This window comes from Taeniopygia guttata, chromosome 1, assembly GCF_048771995.1.
Source record: "Taeniopygia guttata chromosome 1, bTaeGut7.mat, whole genome shotgun sequence".
Taxonomy (NCBI): Eukaryota; Metazoa; Chordata; class Aves; order Passeriformes; family Estrildidae; genus Taeniopygia; species Taeniopygia guttata.
Genome location: NC_133024.1, coordinates 523552 through 539609, shown reverse-complemented (window position 1 = coordinate 539609; position 16058 = coordinate 523552). Strand labels below are relative to the sequence as shown.

The 16058-nt window shown below is 39.3% G+C and overlaps 2 protein-coding genes across 13 annotated transcripts in view; one reads left to right on the top strand and one right to left on the bottom strand.

Annotated features, from left to right (window-relative positions):
* The window catches only part of CMSS1 (cms1 ribosomal small subunit homolog), a 218059-nt gene that overhangs the window by 111170 nt on the left and 90831 nt on the right, over window positions 1-16058 (top strand). The gene's annotated exons all lie outside the window — the stretch shown is intronic.
* FILIP1L (filamin A interacting protein 1 like) overlaps window positions 1-16058 on the bottom strand; it is a 184820-nt gene that overhangs the window by 109346 nt on the left and 59416 nt on the right. For 3 of the 9 annotated variants that reach the window (XM_072931001.1, XM_072931076.1, XM_072930921.1), the window contains exon 3: window positions 5854-5992. The exons of the other annotated variants lie outside the window; for them this stretch is intronic. In XM_072931001.1, coding sequence (XP_072787102.1) covers window positions 5854-5922 — 69 coding nt within the window. In that variant the 5' untranslated portion in view covers window positions 5923-5992. The remainder of the gene's footprint in view (window positions 1-5853; window positions 5993-16058) is intronic. 9 annotated transcript variants of the gene reach the window in all.

The window sequence follows — 16058 nt, the reverse complement described above, 5'->3', positions numbered from 1 at the left end:
ACAACTTCTGATTATAGGAGAATTGGTTTATTGTGGAAAGTTGTAATGCAACTATAAATATGACTTCCTGTGCAGTAGACATGTTTGCCAGATTCTGGAAGCTTGAAAAAGGAGATCTTGTCTAGTTACAATTCACAATCAACCTATGGAAAGGAGCTGGGAACAGCAGCCTGTTTCTTTTATCAGGGACGTTCTTGGTTCAAACTAATGCAGTTCTGCTATTTTGTTCTTTTTCCTATACATATACAGTTTTAATTAATCAGTGAGGGACCCGACCCAGCATGAGGTAATGCTGGAAATCAACAATTTCAATCCTGTGATTCTTAATAGAGAATTAATGAAGACAGAGGTATTGCTATCTCCCTTGGTCAGAACATATGTCATTTGGACAGTATCTAAAGGCAGACTCTGGGCTGCTGTGTGCATGATATTCCCTTGGGGTTTGTCTAGTTTAAGAAGATCTAAACTAACACAAGAAGTAGTGTAATTCATACTGGGAAATAACCCCGATCTTTAAAATTCTCTAGCATATGTATTGTCATAACTTAGTCAGAAGGATCCTCAGGAGTCATCTAGTCTGATCCTCTGTGTAATGTAAGGCAAAAATCTCTTGCTTATTATTTAAACAGATTTTATGTGGGCTTCAGCCTCTAATGAAGTCACTGCAAGCTGTGTTAATTTTCATTTTTCTCAAGTTGAAAACATGCTTCTTCTTTGCCATGCTATCTGAAAGGCCATAAGAGAGTCTCCCAAAGGAAAAGTTTGAGATGCTGTGCTTCTAGAGACAAAGCTTGCAGTTTCCCAGAGGTGGGTGTATGGTGCTCGTCCTTATCTTTACAGCTCCCCATGAAGCTGGATCTCAGGTGGCACTGAGGAAGAGGTGGGAAGCAGAATGACAGGACAGTAGGGTAGAGACATAGTGACACTTGATGGTAAGAGAGGGAGGAAAAGGTGTGAGAAAGCTGGCATCAATCACTGCTTCGGAGAGGTAAGAAAACATTGATCTAGGATTTAAAAGGTAGGATTCCTATACTTGTTCTCTATATACTGGCCTTGACTGTGTTCTTATTTTTACAGTAATCAGAAGAGAATCAGGCCATTAGGTAGTGGTTCTCAGTGGGAGAAACCTGAGAGGAGGAAAGGGGAAAACACTCGTGCTCCACGTCCTGCACACACTCTTGCTTATGTACTTTCTCTCACTCACTGTTGTCCTTTCCTGGCAATCTCTTTTGTTGGTTAGAGAATTGCCATATTTGAGAGTTTGAGGCTGAGCACAGCTTTAATTACCTGTCTGGAGTACTGCACTAGTTTTACTCTGTCAGCTACCCACCTCCATATGGTCTCACCCTGCCTGTGTCCAGCTGCCGTGCAGCATTCCGTACTACACAAAGGAGCAGAAAGCTGGACCCTGTGCCCCTGCTTGGGCCACACCAGCATGCAGTGCATGGATGTATACTGCACACACAGCACAAGCCTGGGCCATGTGCATAGCCCTGCTGCAGTGCACATTTCTTTTTTCTCTTCTGTCTGTCGTTTTCTGAATGGACAGTAGCTTGGGGGCAGGGAGGAAAGAACAATACACTGTGAAAAAAAACCTAGGCTTCAATTCCTTGAGATCAGGGTTTGCACTGGTTTTATAGAGTCACTTTATATCATTCAGTTAAGAAAACAGTTAATAGACCCACATTTGAGTACAGACAGAAACACTACTTTGTTTGATCTGAGTTCTGTCCTGTGACTTAAAGGAGCCACATTCCTACAGACAAACTGTCTTCTCTGAAGGTCTTCACTATCACAAAGCTCCTAATCTGGAGAAGAAATGACGTATGCAGTTCAGATCATTTTAAAATAAATATTTAACTTAAAAAAAAAAAAAAAAAACAAAACAGGAAAAAACTTTAAGTATAGATGTAGATTACATCACTTGTTCTGCAGTACTTATATTTTGTGCAAGGATACCAGTTTGCTGCCAAAATATGACTCAAAAGATCAATAGCAGACAATCTGTACAAGTTTACACAAGAGAACTGAAGTAGTTCATTCCATAAGCATTGTGTTTTAAAAGCACACATTTCAAAAATAGATACTTCATTGGGAAGGCTGCTTTCTTAATTTTCACTGTTGCTTTCAGAAGTATGTCCAAATAATTACATATTGTTGTTGGTTGTTTTTTTTTTCCTGAGAAATCTGTTGCTGCACACTGAGGATGTAAGGGAGTTGGAATGGCTATGGCTCTGAATTCTTGCAATTAATAGAGGTCAGTCATAATATTTCTGGCCACAAAGACAGTCTTAAATTTAAAAAAAAAATTACAAGTTTGATGCCTATTTATTGTAACAAAGAATTGAAATGGAGGTCTGAAAGGTACATTCCTATTTGAGGATATGCTGATCATGGTGGTTTGGTTGAGGGAGACTCATTTGTCATGTCTTTATAAATATTAGTGTGCTGTGCATTTAATTTTTAATGTGTTTTTATTCCTTTAAAACCCCTTGGATTTTATTATCTAAAAATCTGTGTGTTAAGAAGTAAATTATACTTTCTCCATATTTGTGCTTGGTTAATGTTGTACAGAAAAAAATTACTCGCACAACATAATACTGCACTAATAGACATAACTCCTATTTTTGTATAGTCCTTTTTTGTTGACACTGTCAAACATATTGCTTCTCAGTCATTGTCTTCAGAGTACCTTTAGTCATCTCTATGTTGGTCCACTTACCAAGCCAAATATCAGGAGGGAAAAGGAAGGAGAGCTGCCAACTCTCCCCTGATTTTTTTAAATTCTGAGATTAAAAAGTTTCACTCAAATTTCTCAAGATCTAGGAGGAAAAATGTGCAGTTTAGGAATGAATCCTATCCCTTTTATCCAGCTCATGCTTTTCATTAAACTCTTTGGCTCTTGATTTGACATTATCTATCCAGTAACTAATAGTCAAAGTCTCCACAGCTTTTCCAACAATTCCAGAGGTGTCCTGACCATCTGTAGATAGAAATGTTTGATAGCACTGGGGGCTTTTTTATGCTACAAGTGTTTGAGTATGTCATAGCTTTTAGATTTGAGAAAAAGCATACATTTTAGAAAAACAACTCAAAAAAGTAGAAATTGGAAAAATTGGTGTAGATGGGAAAGAAGGGCAACTGAGGTAGTCAGGGCTTTCAGCTCTGGGTCTATTGCTCAATGTTCCTTAATTTTGGCACTTATCTGTTGAGATTGTGAGAACAACCTTCATTATTCTTAGCAGTTAACCCACCACAAAGGCTTGTTCTCCTTTTTTAGAGGACTTCTCAAAATACTATGACAACCAGGCTGAATTTGGACAGATCCTGGCTCTAGAAAGACAGTAAGTCTGCAAGTCAAACATGGAGGGCAGCCATTGGCACTGGAGAAGTAAGAAACCACAGATTGTTTTCTCATTGGATGAAGAGCTTGAAGCAATGTAAAGTTAGTTGAAGAATTCCTTGAAAGTGAAGTCAGCCTAAAATAAAAGCTTTGGAGTCTATAATTTACTAAATGTGAAAGCTTTGTGAGCAGTAGTGAACATAAAAGTTTGAAAAAAACATATTTTAGTAAACATATCTGGCTTGTGTTATGGACTGTCCTGTTTTAATTATTCGTCCAAATAATGTAGATTTGCAGTATGATCTCTAATTAGGCACAGTTTGATTTATGGAGCTGGCCCCACATAAACCATGATGTCATGCTGTACTGCTCAAAATTACAGCTCTGCCCTTGCAGTTTAAAGGCGATTATTTTTAACTTTGGAATGCTTCAGTTTTGTGCATCTTGGCTTTTAGCTTTGTGAACTTAAGATGTGCTCTGCTCCTCTCCTCCTTCCTCCCCCCAGATCAAAGCAATCTGTTGTAATGTAACCAGAACAAAACCTATTGAAAGGGACTTCTGAACACTCTCAAATTTAATTCTTGTTGGTAAATAAGAAGAAAGGCAAGACTCTTCATGCTTGCTGTTGGGGGGTTGAGAAATAGATACAGCAGGAATTGAACTATGTTTTGCCAGGTGTCCGGATGCTGATGCCATTCCAGAGCAGGAATGCTTCATTTATGTCTCCAAAAGATCTTTGTTTTCTTTTGATGCTATAATTGAAGAAAAAGAAAAAGAGGAGGGAGGGAAAGCAGGGAAAAACCACAACCACACATACACACAAAGAAAGGAGAGAGTGGGATCTGCACTGTCTGTTACTGCCGGTAATAATTACTTACTAGGAATGGGAGCTCTCACGCACATGAGTTTTTACTCATACGTGGTGCATTTTCTGCTTGTTTCCCATTTGAATAGGAAAATTTGCCTTTCCTTAAACCAAGGTCTGTTCGAAATGCAAAAGGAAGCTTTGCACAGGAGGATTTCTACATTTCCCTGCAGAGGAGGTCTTCTGCAGCAATGAGTAACATCCCTTCCTACCAGCATTCCTGATCTGGACTTGAGGGCAAAGGGCCAACACATGCCAGAATGTGGAGGAAGGGAGAACTGGAAATGGATCTGAGTATGATCTCTTCTGCCAAGCTCATTGAGCATGTTAAGAAGAGAACAGCATTTCAGGGCTGTGGGAGTCTTCCTGAGGAGGTGTCAAGACTGCTTCAGGGAAGGCCCCCATAGCCTGACAGCAAACTGGGGAGGGAACAAGAATAAAGGCATGGAGGTGTCCCAGTTATACTGGAGGCACTTAATTACCTAGCAATATCAAAAGGTGGGAATTGTGTTTGGAAGGCAGTAGCTGTGGCAAAGGAAGGCAGACTCTATTTTCTAATGAAGCAATTTCTTACTGGGAGGGGAAAGTGAAAATACCTTCCTGTGGATTTCAGTGGGAAGATTCCGTGAGCTGCTCTTGGTGGTGACTGCAGTATTTCAGGCTCATGCAGGTTGAGAACAATGCACGTTGAGTTATTGCAAAGCTGTACTTCTCATGAGGAGCCTTGATTATATAGCAGCTGACTCAGTTTCTATGCTATAAATTGATTACAGCTTAAAAGACTCATTAAAAGTCATGGGATTTCTTAGAGTTTTTTATAAGGATATTCTCAAATGAGTGTCACATTTTTAATATAATCAGTTGTCGACTAATGTATTGATTTTAGATGTAACTGCTCGTAGTTGTCCTGTAAGTATATTCAGTTTAGGTAATGAGGCTTGGAGGCAGTGTTGCTTCAGGGGAAAAGGGGAAAGAAGTTCCTACCCTGTCGCCCCTCAGTCCAGTGAATGTAAATGGCTGGAAAGTGTGCACGAGTCTGCTAATGAATTACATGTACAGTGGAAAGATTGCATGTCTGCTCTTTTTTTGACCTGGTGAAGTTGCCAACTGAAACTAAATGTAACCATCTAGAATAAGGTGAGAGCATTAATTCTTTGAACATTTAGATCTCTGGTTTGGTGTTAGTTACGGGGACCTGTAATGTCTTGATTGTAACATAATATGCGTAAACAGCCAAAGTTTGATTATGAGCAGAGCACCTCTCTTGTTTGATGAAATGTAATTAAGTAAGTGGTAGGTTTCAGATAATTCCAATGACATGTTTTGTCTTTTGTTAATATATGTTTGGGTTTTTTTTAATTATCAGTTACAAATCTATAATCTCTTTTCCAGGATGGTAAATCAGCAAAGTTAAAATGAATCCTGTCCAGAGATCTGGGTGAGGTGGCTGTCATGCAGTGTGTGTGTCTGGGCACATGCATTGGCTTTGTCCTCACTTTCTTGAGTGGATCTGGCAATATACTTGGTACAGAAACAGTCAGACCTGGAGGAACTTAGGACTAACAGCAGTTTAATTTTTTTCTGTGTATTAATGACTGATGCAGGTTTAATTAATTTTTTTGGCAGCTCTTCTCCTGACACTTACTTGCAGAAACTGGTCTTGGAACTTGGAGGAACAGCTTGCCTCTGAGAGTAATAACAGCTTCTCCATCATTTTGTCTTGTCATTAAAACGGGACGTTCATCCACAAGCTGTCTCACAGCTCTGTAGTTAAGGACTGAAATCTGTGGGGATATATACTGAAGTGATCCTTATGGTCAAAAAGTTAAGGGGGTGATGATGACTGTCATGAGAAACGAACAGGGAGGTGGGACATGAACATGCCTGCTGTGATACCTCTGGAATTGCCAGGAGCTGACCAGATGGAAAGTTAATGACAATTAGCAGTTAGAATACTTCAAGTAGCTCCCCCTTCCTTTTGCTCTATAATGTAAAGCTGTTTAGTGTTACACAAAAAAACAGTCTCTTCAAGAACATGTGCCTGAAATTATTTTCTTGATACTGATGCCAAAACCAACTGGGATCACAGCATACAAAAGTACTTGAACAGGTGATCAAATCTGGTACACAGGGATTCTCATGATTGTGGAGTCTTGTGGATGACAGGGAAGAGTGTATCTGGCAGCTGCATAATTTGAACAAGTCCTTGGGCATTGATTAATGGTGTGCTGGTCACATACAAGCACTTACCACATCCCTTGCAAAATTCTGCCCTCTCATACCCACTTTCTCAGCTGCAATTGTTTCCTGGCTTGTTTTGGTCAGAACAAGCAGGCTCAGAACAAAAAAAAGTTGAGGGAACTCATTTATGCTAACGTGTCTTGGGTGGATATGACTAGAGAACGATCATGCAAGCAGCTAGGCGAGTTTGAGAGTGTTGAGCTGCCCTTTGGCTGTGTGTAGGAAATGGGAGACATCTCCTCTGAGGAGAGGTGGCTCCTGGCAGAGGATGCCCGCTCACAGGCAGTGATGTCTCTGCTCTGCATCTGGGGGCTGCCAAGGCAGGTGCACACGGATTCTCACCTGAATGCTGTGGCATGCGCTGCAAGCTTGAGCTGCTTGGCAGAGAAGCTGTGATGCCCCAGGTCAGAGAGTGCCTCTAGGAAAGCTAAGCAGCCTTCGTGGCTGCACACTTAAAGGCAGACTTCTGCACATCTTGACAGAGATAAAAATAGCACAGCTTTGCTTGTGGTGTTTTGTGAGACCACTTCTGACAGGCATAATGGAAGGTTTGCTTTTCCTCAATGCAGCTTTTGCCCGAGTAAAGCTTTGGCTCATTATTGATTATATCTGGATTTCAGGAGGCAGTGCTAAGATGATTCACATTCATTAAGTAAACTTCCATCACTGTCCTGCGAGGCAGGTTTAGAGAGGGTTTAGAGAGGAGGAAATGGAGATGAGTAACCTAAAGGTGCAAAGGGAATCTGCTTCAGAGCTGAAATTAAACTTTGGCTCTAGGCATCATGCCTCCGGAAAATCCTACACTACTTGAGTTTCATGTCAACACTGTCCCATTACAGCACTGTAATTTAGAGTAATTTATAAATCTGTATCTGTGGTGGATAAGATTTTCATAAACCACATCCATTAACAATAAAAGGACTGCTATTAAAAAAAGAATAAAAAGATTATACTATCAGTTGCATGGATAGACTGGCTAAGAAAGAGTATCACTTCTTTATATCTGGCTTCTACTGAGCATTGAGAAGCAGATTGTCAGACCATTGGCCACCTAGTCCTGTATGTCATCTATAACAGCCAGAGAAAGATTACAGGGACAGGACAAGTCTACAGTCATGCCTTTTTTTTTGTCACGTCTTCCCGGTTTTGACAAATCTGCTCAAATTCTATGCTGAAATCTACTTTCAGCTTTGAACTTTGGAAATTGTGCCTTATTGTGGTAACATATCCATAGTCATCTGTATTTTCTTGTTAATTGTATGATTAAGCATACCCGAGCCTTCCTCAAACATGTTCTGCAGTCACCATCTGCTAATGGTGTGTTGTGATATACATTTGCATTTGTGAAGCTGCTTTTAAAGCAGGATAAATTTGTCTGTCCACCATAGCCTAGAAGACTTGAGAAATGTGATGAGTCTAGTTACAGTGTTCATTCTCTCATTCATTGTATAGAAGAAGTAGTGGTTATTGAAACTGCCAAAAGACCTTTCCTGTAGGAATTTGAAGGGAGATAAGGAAGGCCCTTATAAAATGTGGAAGAAGTCCCTGTGTTTTGTCTTTTCTTCCCAGAGCTCTGTAGCTGCCTCCTTGCCATGGGTAGACTGATCATTTATGCTAGCATCAGGACATGCTGGCACTGAGTGGCTTTTGCATTATCATAGGCCATCCAGTCTACTTAGTATCTTTGAAAAAAGTCTTTTATGGCTTTGTTTTTAATTCTTGTGTGAACATTTTTCTTTTAAAACAACAACATCATAAAATTATTTTATTAAAAGCTACAAAAGTGGGTAATTAGTTAAATTTTTTTCTAAGATTTTAAATGCAAAGTTTTGATTTTTTTTTTTAGCAGTTACACTAGATTCTGTACAGCTGTAAGGAACAAGGGAAGTGAGGATAACAAATTTCCCCTGGTTTTCAGGGGAAAAATGCAGGCACATGGGTCAGAGACCCAGCACATTGTTCTCGGAAGAAGCCGTTTCATTTTTCCTAATGTGGACATGCAGTACTAAAGCTTGCTGGTTTGTGACTGAGCAGTACTAAAATGCTGCTCACTGTCTCTTCACAGCTGAATCATATTATTCAATCCAGATTTTCTTTGAAACCACTGTCAGATGTGCAGTATGGATGAATGCTTGGAGAAACTAATGGGTGTTCGGCACTCTGATGCTTTTAATTATTAATTTCACACGTGGAAAGAAAATGCCTATTTTTGTTATCTGTTTAGATTTACATGTTGAATGAAAGGCATAGCTGATTTTTTATAAGAAAAAATAACTATGGAGAAAATAGCAAGCTTTTGTTTTGCTTATGCTATGCATTTGGAAAGAAGGTAGAATTGGTTTTATGCATCCCTTTGTAATCATGAATGTATTTCTTTATTTGCTTGAACAAGTATTTCACTAGGAAATAGTGGCATTTCGTTGCTCCTCCATCCAAATTTTACCAAGGGTGAGAAGAAAAAGAGCCTTTCTGGGTTCCTTTCAAATAGTGATACCCTATCTTCCTGCAAGTAAACAGATCCTGACTTCTCATCTGCAAATATACATTGAGTTGTCTTCATTTCTCATGTGCAAATAAAAAGCAAGAGCTTCTTCCATCTGTCAGATCAATGGTTAGTATGTGCATTGTTGCATCCTGACCTGACACACATTGTTTTTCTTTTCCGTTTATAAAGGTGACTGAAGCCTGCAGAAAAGACCTTGGTACCTGGAAATTTAACTTTTAGCTATAGGAATGAAATCTGGTACTAGAAACTGCCCCTTTCCAAGAACCTTGTCGTGCCTGCAGTTTGCAAATTATTTCAGCAGCTTTTATTTCATCCTCTATGGATGAGCTTCTGATTTATTTTTCTTGTTTATAGAGATACTATTTCTTAAGTATAAGTAATGAAAAATCAAAGAGCTATACCAGAGAAGTAGGAGTTTATTTTCTGTCTGGAACATGTGCCTAGTCATGATTGTGAAGGTTCTTTTTTCTGCTCTTCTGGGTTTTTTTTAAACTCATGGCTAGAACATCCCATATGTTGTAATACTTTCCATTTGCAGAGCCCTCTGTTTGATGATTGCAAGCTGCTCTGTAAACATTTTTTGGTCTGGCAGTCATTTGTCAGAGTCTGGAGCCCGCTCCATTTTTGGTGGGAATGCAGCTAAGTGATTTGTTTGGGGTCATGCAGGGTATCAGCTAGAGCATAGTGGTGACATGGATTTGTACATTTTTTACTTTTCTGATGTCTTTATTGTATTTTTCTCTACATTACGCAGTATAGTGCAGCATACCTGGAAAATAACTAGAAGAATGATTTGGGCTGAAAATACAAAGTTTGGAGAATAACTTGAGAGAGTTTGGAATAAGTAATCATTACTTCCATACATATTTTAAAAATGATGATCATTGAGAATAATAGATGAACTGGACTAACAGTCTTAGGAAGATAGTTCCTTTTGGATTATTTTAGATCATACGCAAATGCTCTATATTGCTTATGTGTAAACTTGAGTTTTTGAAATTCCAGAATAGAAAATGTTATATTTTCTATTAGACATTAGACATTTTGATCTGCATGGTCTTTGTGTTTGGTGGTTTGGGGTTTTTTTATGTTTCTTCCTTTTCCCTACTGGATACAACTGCAATACTTCTGCTGCTGCTGCTAAGTGTAAGCAAATCCTGCATACCACAAAGGTGATAGGCTGAGGGGATTTTCAGTAGCTGAACACAGGAAATAGTTTCAGTTATAGGTATAGAAGGAAAGTCTTGGAGAAGAATTTTGTTGTCCCCAATAAGGAGGAGCATTTAATAATGATAGGGTTTCTTCCTTCCCTTTTTCCTCTTTAGTTGCGGTCGTTTCTGTGGACCATTATTTCTGTTGCTGTTTCAATACTTGTTTATGAAAATATAGCATCACTTCCAATAATACTTTTGTATAGATGATGGTATTCCCTATATATTAAATAACTTGAGAATTTCAGGAAATTCAATTATGTAATCACAGGGGATTTTCATATTGCTTTTTGTGGGTAGTTTAACTCCTTAAAAAGGAGTTTCTCAAGGCTGTTGAGAATATTTTACAAAGATGAGTTAAGTGAAACATTAGTTCAGTTACCACTGGTATTCAATAAGGAAGAGAGCAGATGTGATAGAGGTTTGGGAGGCAGCTGAGGTAACATCTAGGAACATCTGGTGGATTTTTCCCTGAAGGAACTACACAGATGCTAAATATTTTTCCCCATGTTCTGCCCAACTATTCTTATGATGTTTGTGTGTTGTGACTCAAAAGGATGCCCATCTCCCCCAGTATTGACTTCTGTTTACATCAGTGAAAGTTTGCCTGTGAAGCTGAAGAGAATCATATGGAGAATTTGAAAACGCTTTACATAAAATTGCATCGATGTAATAAGAAAGCTTTCTTTTTCCTCCTGCACCCACTGGTCACTGTATGTGAGGGAGCCTGTACTAGCTCGTATTATAACTCTGTATTTCACCCGAGGCTTTGGTTTACTAATCTACAGTCATCTCTGAGCTATTAATCTATGTAGAATCAGTTTCAGCAGTTTCAATTTTGCTGTTACCTGTTCTCAGAAACTTAGAGCTGTTTTTTTAAAGATGTTCTCTACATGAAAATATGAAGGTTGATTTGGTTGGTTTTTGGGTTTTTTTTCCAAATAACAATGAGTTTTACTAGCTATTAGGTTGATTGCTGAGACTGAAAAGGTAAAAACTAAATAATTTTACTGTCTTCTTTTGAGAACTCAACCTCATTAAGGCTATTATAACAGCTGGGAATGTTACAAAACACAGATTTTTTTTTTTTTTTCCAGTAGCATCTTATTGCAAGTATTTTCTGAAACCTTATCAGTCAGCCATCACACTTGTACAAGTCACATTAACTCATTCCCTCAAATCAACAGACTGAGAACAGATGTTCTTGTGTGTTTCAACGCAGCTGCAAAGCTGTCTGGAGTCCCAGCAGCACAGCCACATGTCCCAGCCTACCTAGACAGAGCTAATTTACTGTTGGGTGCCCAGTTTCCACTCAGAGTGCCATGTTGATGGGCAAGAGCACTGCCTGTCTTCAAAGCTTCAAATTTGCTGTGATCTTTCTGGCTTAAATTGGCCATTTAAGTTGTTCAGTGTCTAATGAAACAGTGTCTAGTGAAGAGACTGGTGTGGCCTGCCCTGTGGTTAGAGAAGCTAGTAGAGCTCATTCCCAAATATCTGATCGCTTTTGCTCAGCCTGAATGAAAACTGGTTGGTGGAGCAAGGCAAACATGGGTGGGATGGAGTGGGATGCCCTCTGGCATGACCATGAAGAATTACCAGAGACCAGAACAATGTTGTAGTCTGAGAAATCTTGTTTAGAGTTTTTCCAAGAGTGCATAATTTGAAGCTCATGTTATCGTATCCCTTGGCCATCCCACTTAACAACTGGAAGATAGGCATGTAAATTTATTTTCACTAGGCTTGGTCTTCATGAGTCATGAATGTGCCACTTCACAGATTTAGCTTAGTGTGATGATTGCAAATGCTGACTCCAGGTGCTTACAGCACTGTCTGTTTCTGAGTGCTGTGGAGTTTTCCTGCCAGCTGAATTCAGGCTGAGTGGAAGGAGGAGATTCTCTTCTATTTATGAAATGATATTTTAGATAAATCAGAGTAGTTCTCAGATGTGTTTGTTTTTATTCTTGCTACCAAGAGCCATCTAATTCTTGTGGGACTGAGTCAATTCAAATTTCTGTGTTCTTTGTCCTATGTTTTGAACTCAGCATAGCTGAGGAGTTTGAGCTACCATATATTTCTGCATTGCCCCTAAATGGAGGGAGATTAGGGAAAAAAAGCCCTTACTCTTGGTGGTTGCAGTCTGAAGAGTGTTATGCTACCCTCTGCAATAATTATGTCTCATGAATGTATCCTTTGGTGCTTTTGTTTTCTTTCTACTCTCTTTTGGCTCACTTTTCTACTTTGTGTTTTCTGGCTACTAATTGCAGTATGCTTTAGAAACTGTAATACAGGGAGTTGCTAATTAGTAGGAAAAAACTAAACTTTGATATGTTTTGCTGAGTTTCACTTGCCAGCAACTTTAATCACATAACAAATTTTGGGAGAGGAAAGAGGGAAGCAAACCCCTCCCCCATGAATTCTTAATTTCAATAAATGACTTGCTGTATTATTAGGAACATAACCTAATGGCCACACCGTTAAATGTTTACTTGCAAGTTTATTTAGTACAGCTTGCTTTCTTTCCAAGCTACAAATTTCTACATTGCATCCTTTATTCGACTGTTTGGTCTTCCTAAACTCGTAATCTCTATATCTGTGATGTTAAAGAAACCAGAGTGTGAGGTCAAAATTTCCATTACATAGCCAGAGAGGAATTTCAAGGAACAATGCCAAAATCACTTAAAAAAAAAAAAATTACAGGAAAGATGACTCATCAATCAACAATTGCTGTTCTAGAAAATAAAATTAGTTATATATGTTTTGGGTACAGAGATGGACAGAATGCACCCTGACAGGTAGGGTTAGATTAGGGTAATTTGTTTATTTGTTTCCAGACACTTTTACTTTGACTTGATGTTTCTTTTTCACCCTAAAGGAGGACCCTAAGTAGCACACAGCTTCACATTACTGGAATCATTGCCTCTCAGAACTACAACTATCCAGCAAAAAGAAAAAGATTTTCTGGTTTCTTTTTGCTTGCACTAATTAGCCAAGCAGCTGAAGGACAAGAGGAACAGTCTCCTCCTGTGCTCTTGAAACTTAACATGAGGCCACCTGACAGATCAAAATACAGCCTCTTATACTTAATGGAAGTGTCAGACTTCTGCTTCAGTATGCAGTAATATCAGTGTGAAAAAAATGTGATAAAAAGCAGTTTTCCCTCTTCTAAAATACTGAATAAATAGCACACAAGAGTGAAAACCCTTCTGAGAAGAAATATGTTGAGCTGTGGCAGCGTCTCTGGGGAGGTGTGGCAGGCTTACTGCTTGTGGCTTTTTGTGTCATGCCAGCCCTTCAGTGGGAAAGATTCTGGTGTTTCTCCCTGTCCCTTGAGCCGCATGATCTTTCTTCTGGGTTAACCTTACATGTGAAGAAACAAATGTGACTTTAATGAGATGGAACTGGAGATGAATCTGCCACATCCTATGGTCCTTTCTGCAGCCCTGTTGGCTTTCTGGTCTGACCAGGGAAGAGGGAAGGAAATGGTGTAACCACTCGCAGTCCCTGTGTCAGAGGGCAGACTGGATGGTTAGCATGGCGGGATGTTTCTCCCTGACTGAAGATGTAATGATTGTGTAAAGCTTTCCTGCTCACCAGACACTTCATCAGAGTAGCATACCAACTGAAGGTGTGACTTCTGACTTCATTGCTTTTTGGCCTTAGAAGACATTTAGTCAATACTGTAGTTATTTGTAAGTAGGAAGCACAGTCTTATACCCTGCATTAAACATGTTAGTTTTACAGATTTTCCTTTGCAGTCACATTGTTTCCTGGATAATAGTGTGGCAACCTTGACAGGACATGTTTTTTTGAAAAGGGATGTGATCTGCAAGCCAGCCCTGTCTACTCTATGTGTTTCACTGAATTTAATTTTGATGCTTCCCTATATTAGTGTTAAGATGTTAGCATATTTAGAGCTGACTTCACTTATTGAAGCAGATAATTTACAAGAGTGCAGACTGCCTGTTTCTTCTGGAGCGTAAACCTGTCAGAACCACAGGGACATCTCCTCTCTCAGTATCAGTGGGTAGGGTAAAGGGTAGCACTTCTCACATTCAGTACATTTGAAAATATTTGTGAGAAACAGCTGAAGCTCTTCTGGGTACAGGATATGTCCTTGACTGTTCTGTGTTTCTCCCCACTGATGTCAGATGTGTTTGCAGCACAGCAGTGAAGGGTTCAGTGCATGTTAACAGCTCAGTGTGCTTAATATGACTGGGGGCAACAGTGATGTGGCTGCAGAGTCCTTTTGAGGGTTAAATGGGAGTGCTGCAGAAACTGATGCATTCCTTCACCCCAATCTCTTTTTCCTTAGGTTTCCTTCACAGTTTGGATTTCTGGATATTTGTTTTTAATGTGTTATTGCAGAGAATTGGGTCGTGGGTGACATGTTTGAGTGATGGCTACAACACTTGCAGCTTTCAGAACACGGTATGGGGGCCATCTCTTGGCTTAGCCTTACCCTCAAGGGTGACAAGTAAATGCAGCAAAAGAGGTTCTCCCAGTATTCCTTGAGAAATATTCCCTTTTAGCCCTAGAGGCTGGAGAGCCTAGCAACTATCTCTGTGTTTTATTTTCCTTAAGATGCTGTGATACCATGGTGATGAGTTATTAATAAACCTCCAGGCAGATGGAGAGAGCTTTTAACTGAGAATAACCATATATGAACAAATGTCATGATGTGGTCTGTTGGGCAGAGCAGCTGAGCATTTAGCACAAAAATACGACTTAATCTGCAAATAAATCAGAGCAGTCTTTTTGCTTAAATGTCAAAATTACACCATGTTTATGGAAGTGCAAAGGATTGTAAAGGGCTGCATGCGTTATTTTAAGTATATTAACATAATGAATTAGAGCTGAGACTTTTCTTTTCAGATTTGTTGCATTTCTGAACATATTATGAGCTATTATAAGTGCAGTAACAGTTTCCCATACAGCACAGTGCTCTGCTTTGATGGCTCTGACTCACAGTTCTGTAAGTCTTTATACTAATGTGCAGTAATCTCTATAACAGTGACACTAATCCCCTCTTCTAATATGGAACTTGAGTTTAAATCTGTGAAATGGAAGCTTTAAAGCAGTTTTTGGGAATTAGTAATTTATAAACTCTCAATCTGTCATCCATACCAATAGAAATGTGTCTATAATAATAGAGCAAGAGGGTACTAATTTTAGGAAATGCAGTGTAGCCTTGAGGATTTTTCTTTTTTTCCCTTGTTAATGTGTGAATAGCATTAATTACATAACAGGAGCAGCAAGAGTTTGGTTACAAGTGGTGTGGAATTGTTGTATCACCCTACCCAAATGTTGCTTCCTTAGTCTCTTGTGCAATTTTACTGTGCTGCAGTCAGCCTACATTGTGTTTCAGCTGTTGTTAAAGGTTTGAGGTACCCATGTCTTACATGGCAGCATTGTAGCTTCTTGGAATTCTCACTTATCAGCTGCTCACATGCTGAGGAAGAAAGCAACTGTCTCCATGAATGTGGAAATCTGGACAGAACATTTCTTGTTATTATTTCACTTAATAATTTCAAATTATTGTATTTATTGAGAGAATAGGCCTTAAAATTCTCCAACTGCCTCGACTTGCAAAAAAGTTTGTCTTGTGTTTTGCGGCCTCGAACAGGAATTGAACTGTAGCTGTGAAAACCTCCAAGTTAAGAGGTAAGATAAACCACTCTGCATTTGTGATGTCTGTAACACCAGTGATGGTGCTTTGTCCCCTGACACTCTGCACACATTGTGAGAGGCACTCTCTGTGGCCAGTGTTCTGTTTCATTGTGGGGCAGCCCTGGTTGGAGCCTGTCACTGCTGGGTGGGGTAGAGTGGTGTGAGTTCATTGAGTGAACAGCATTTAGGTCACAGTGGTCTTACTATCAATCCCATTGAAATTTC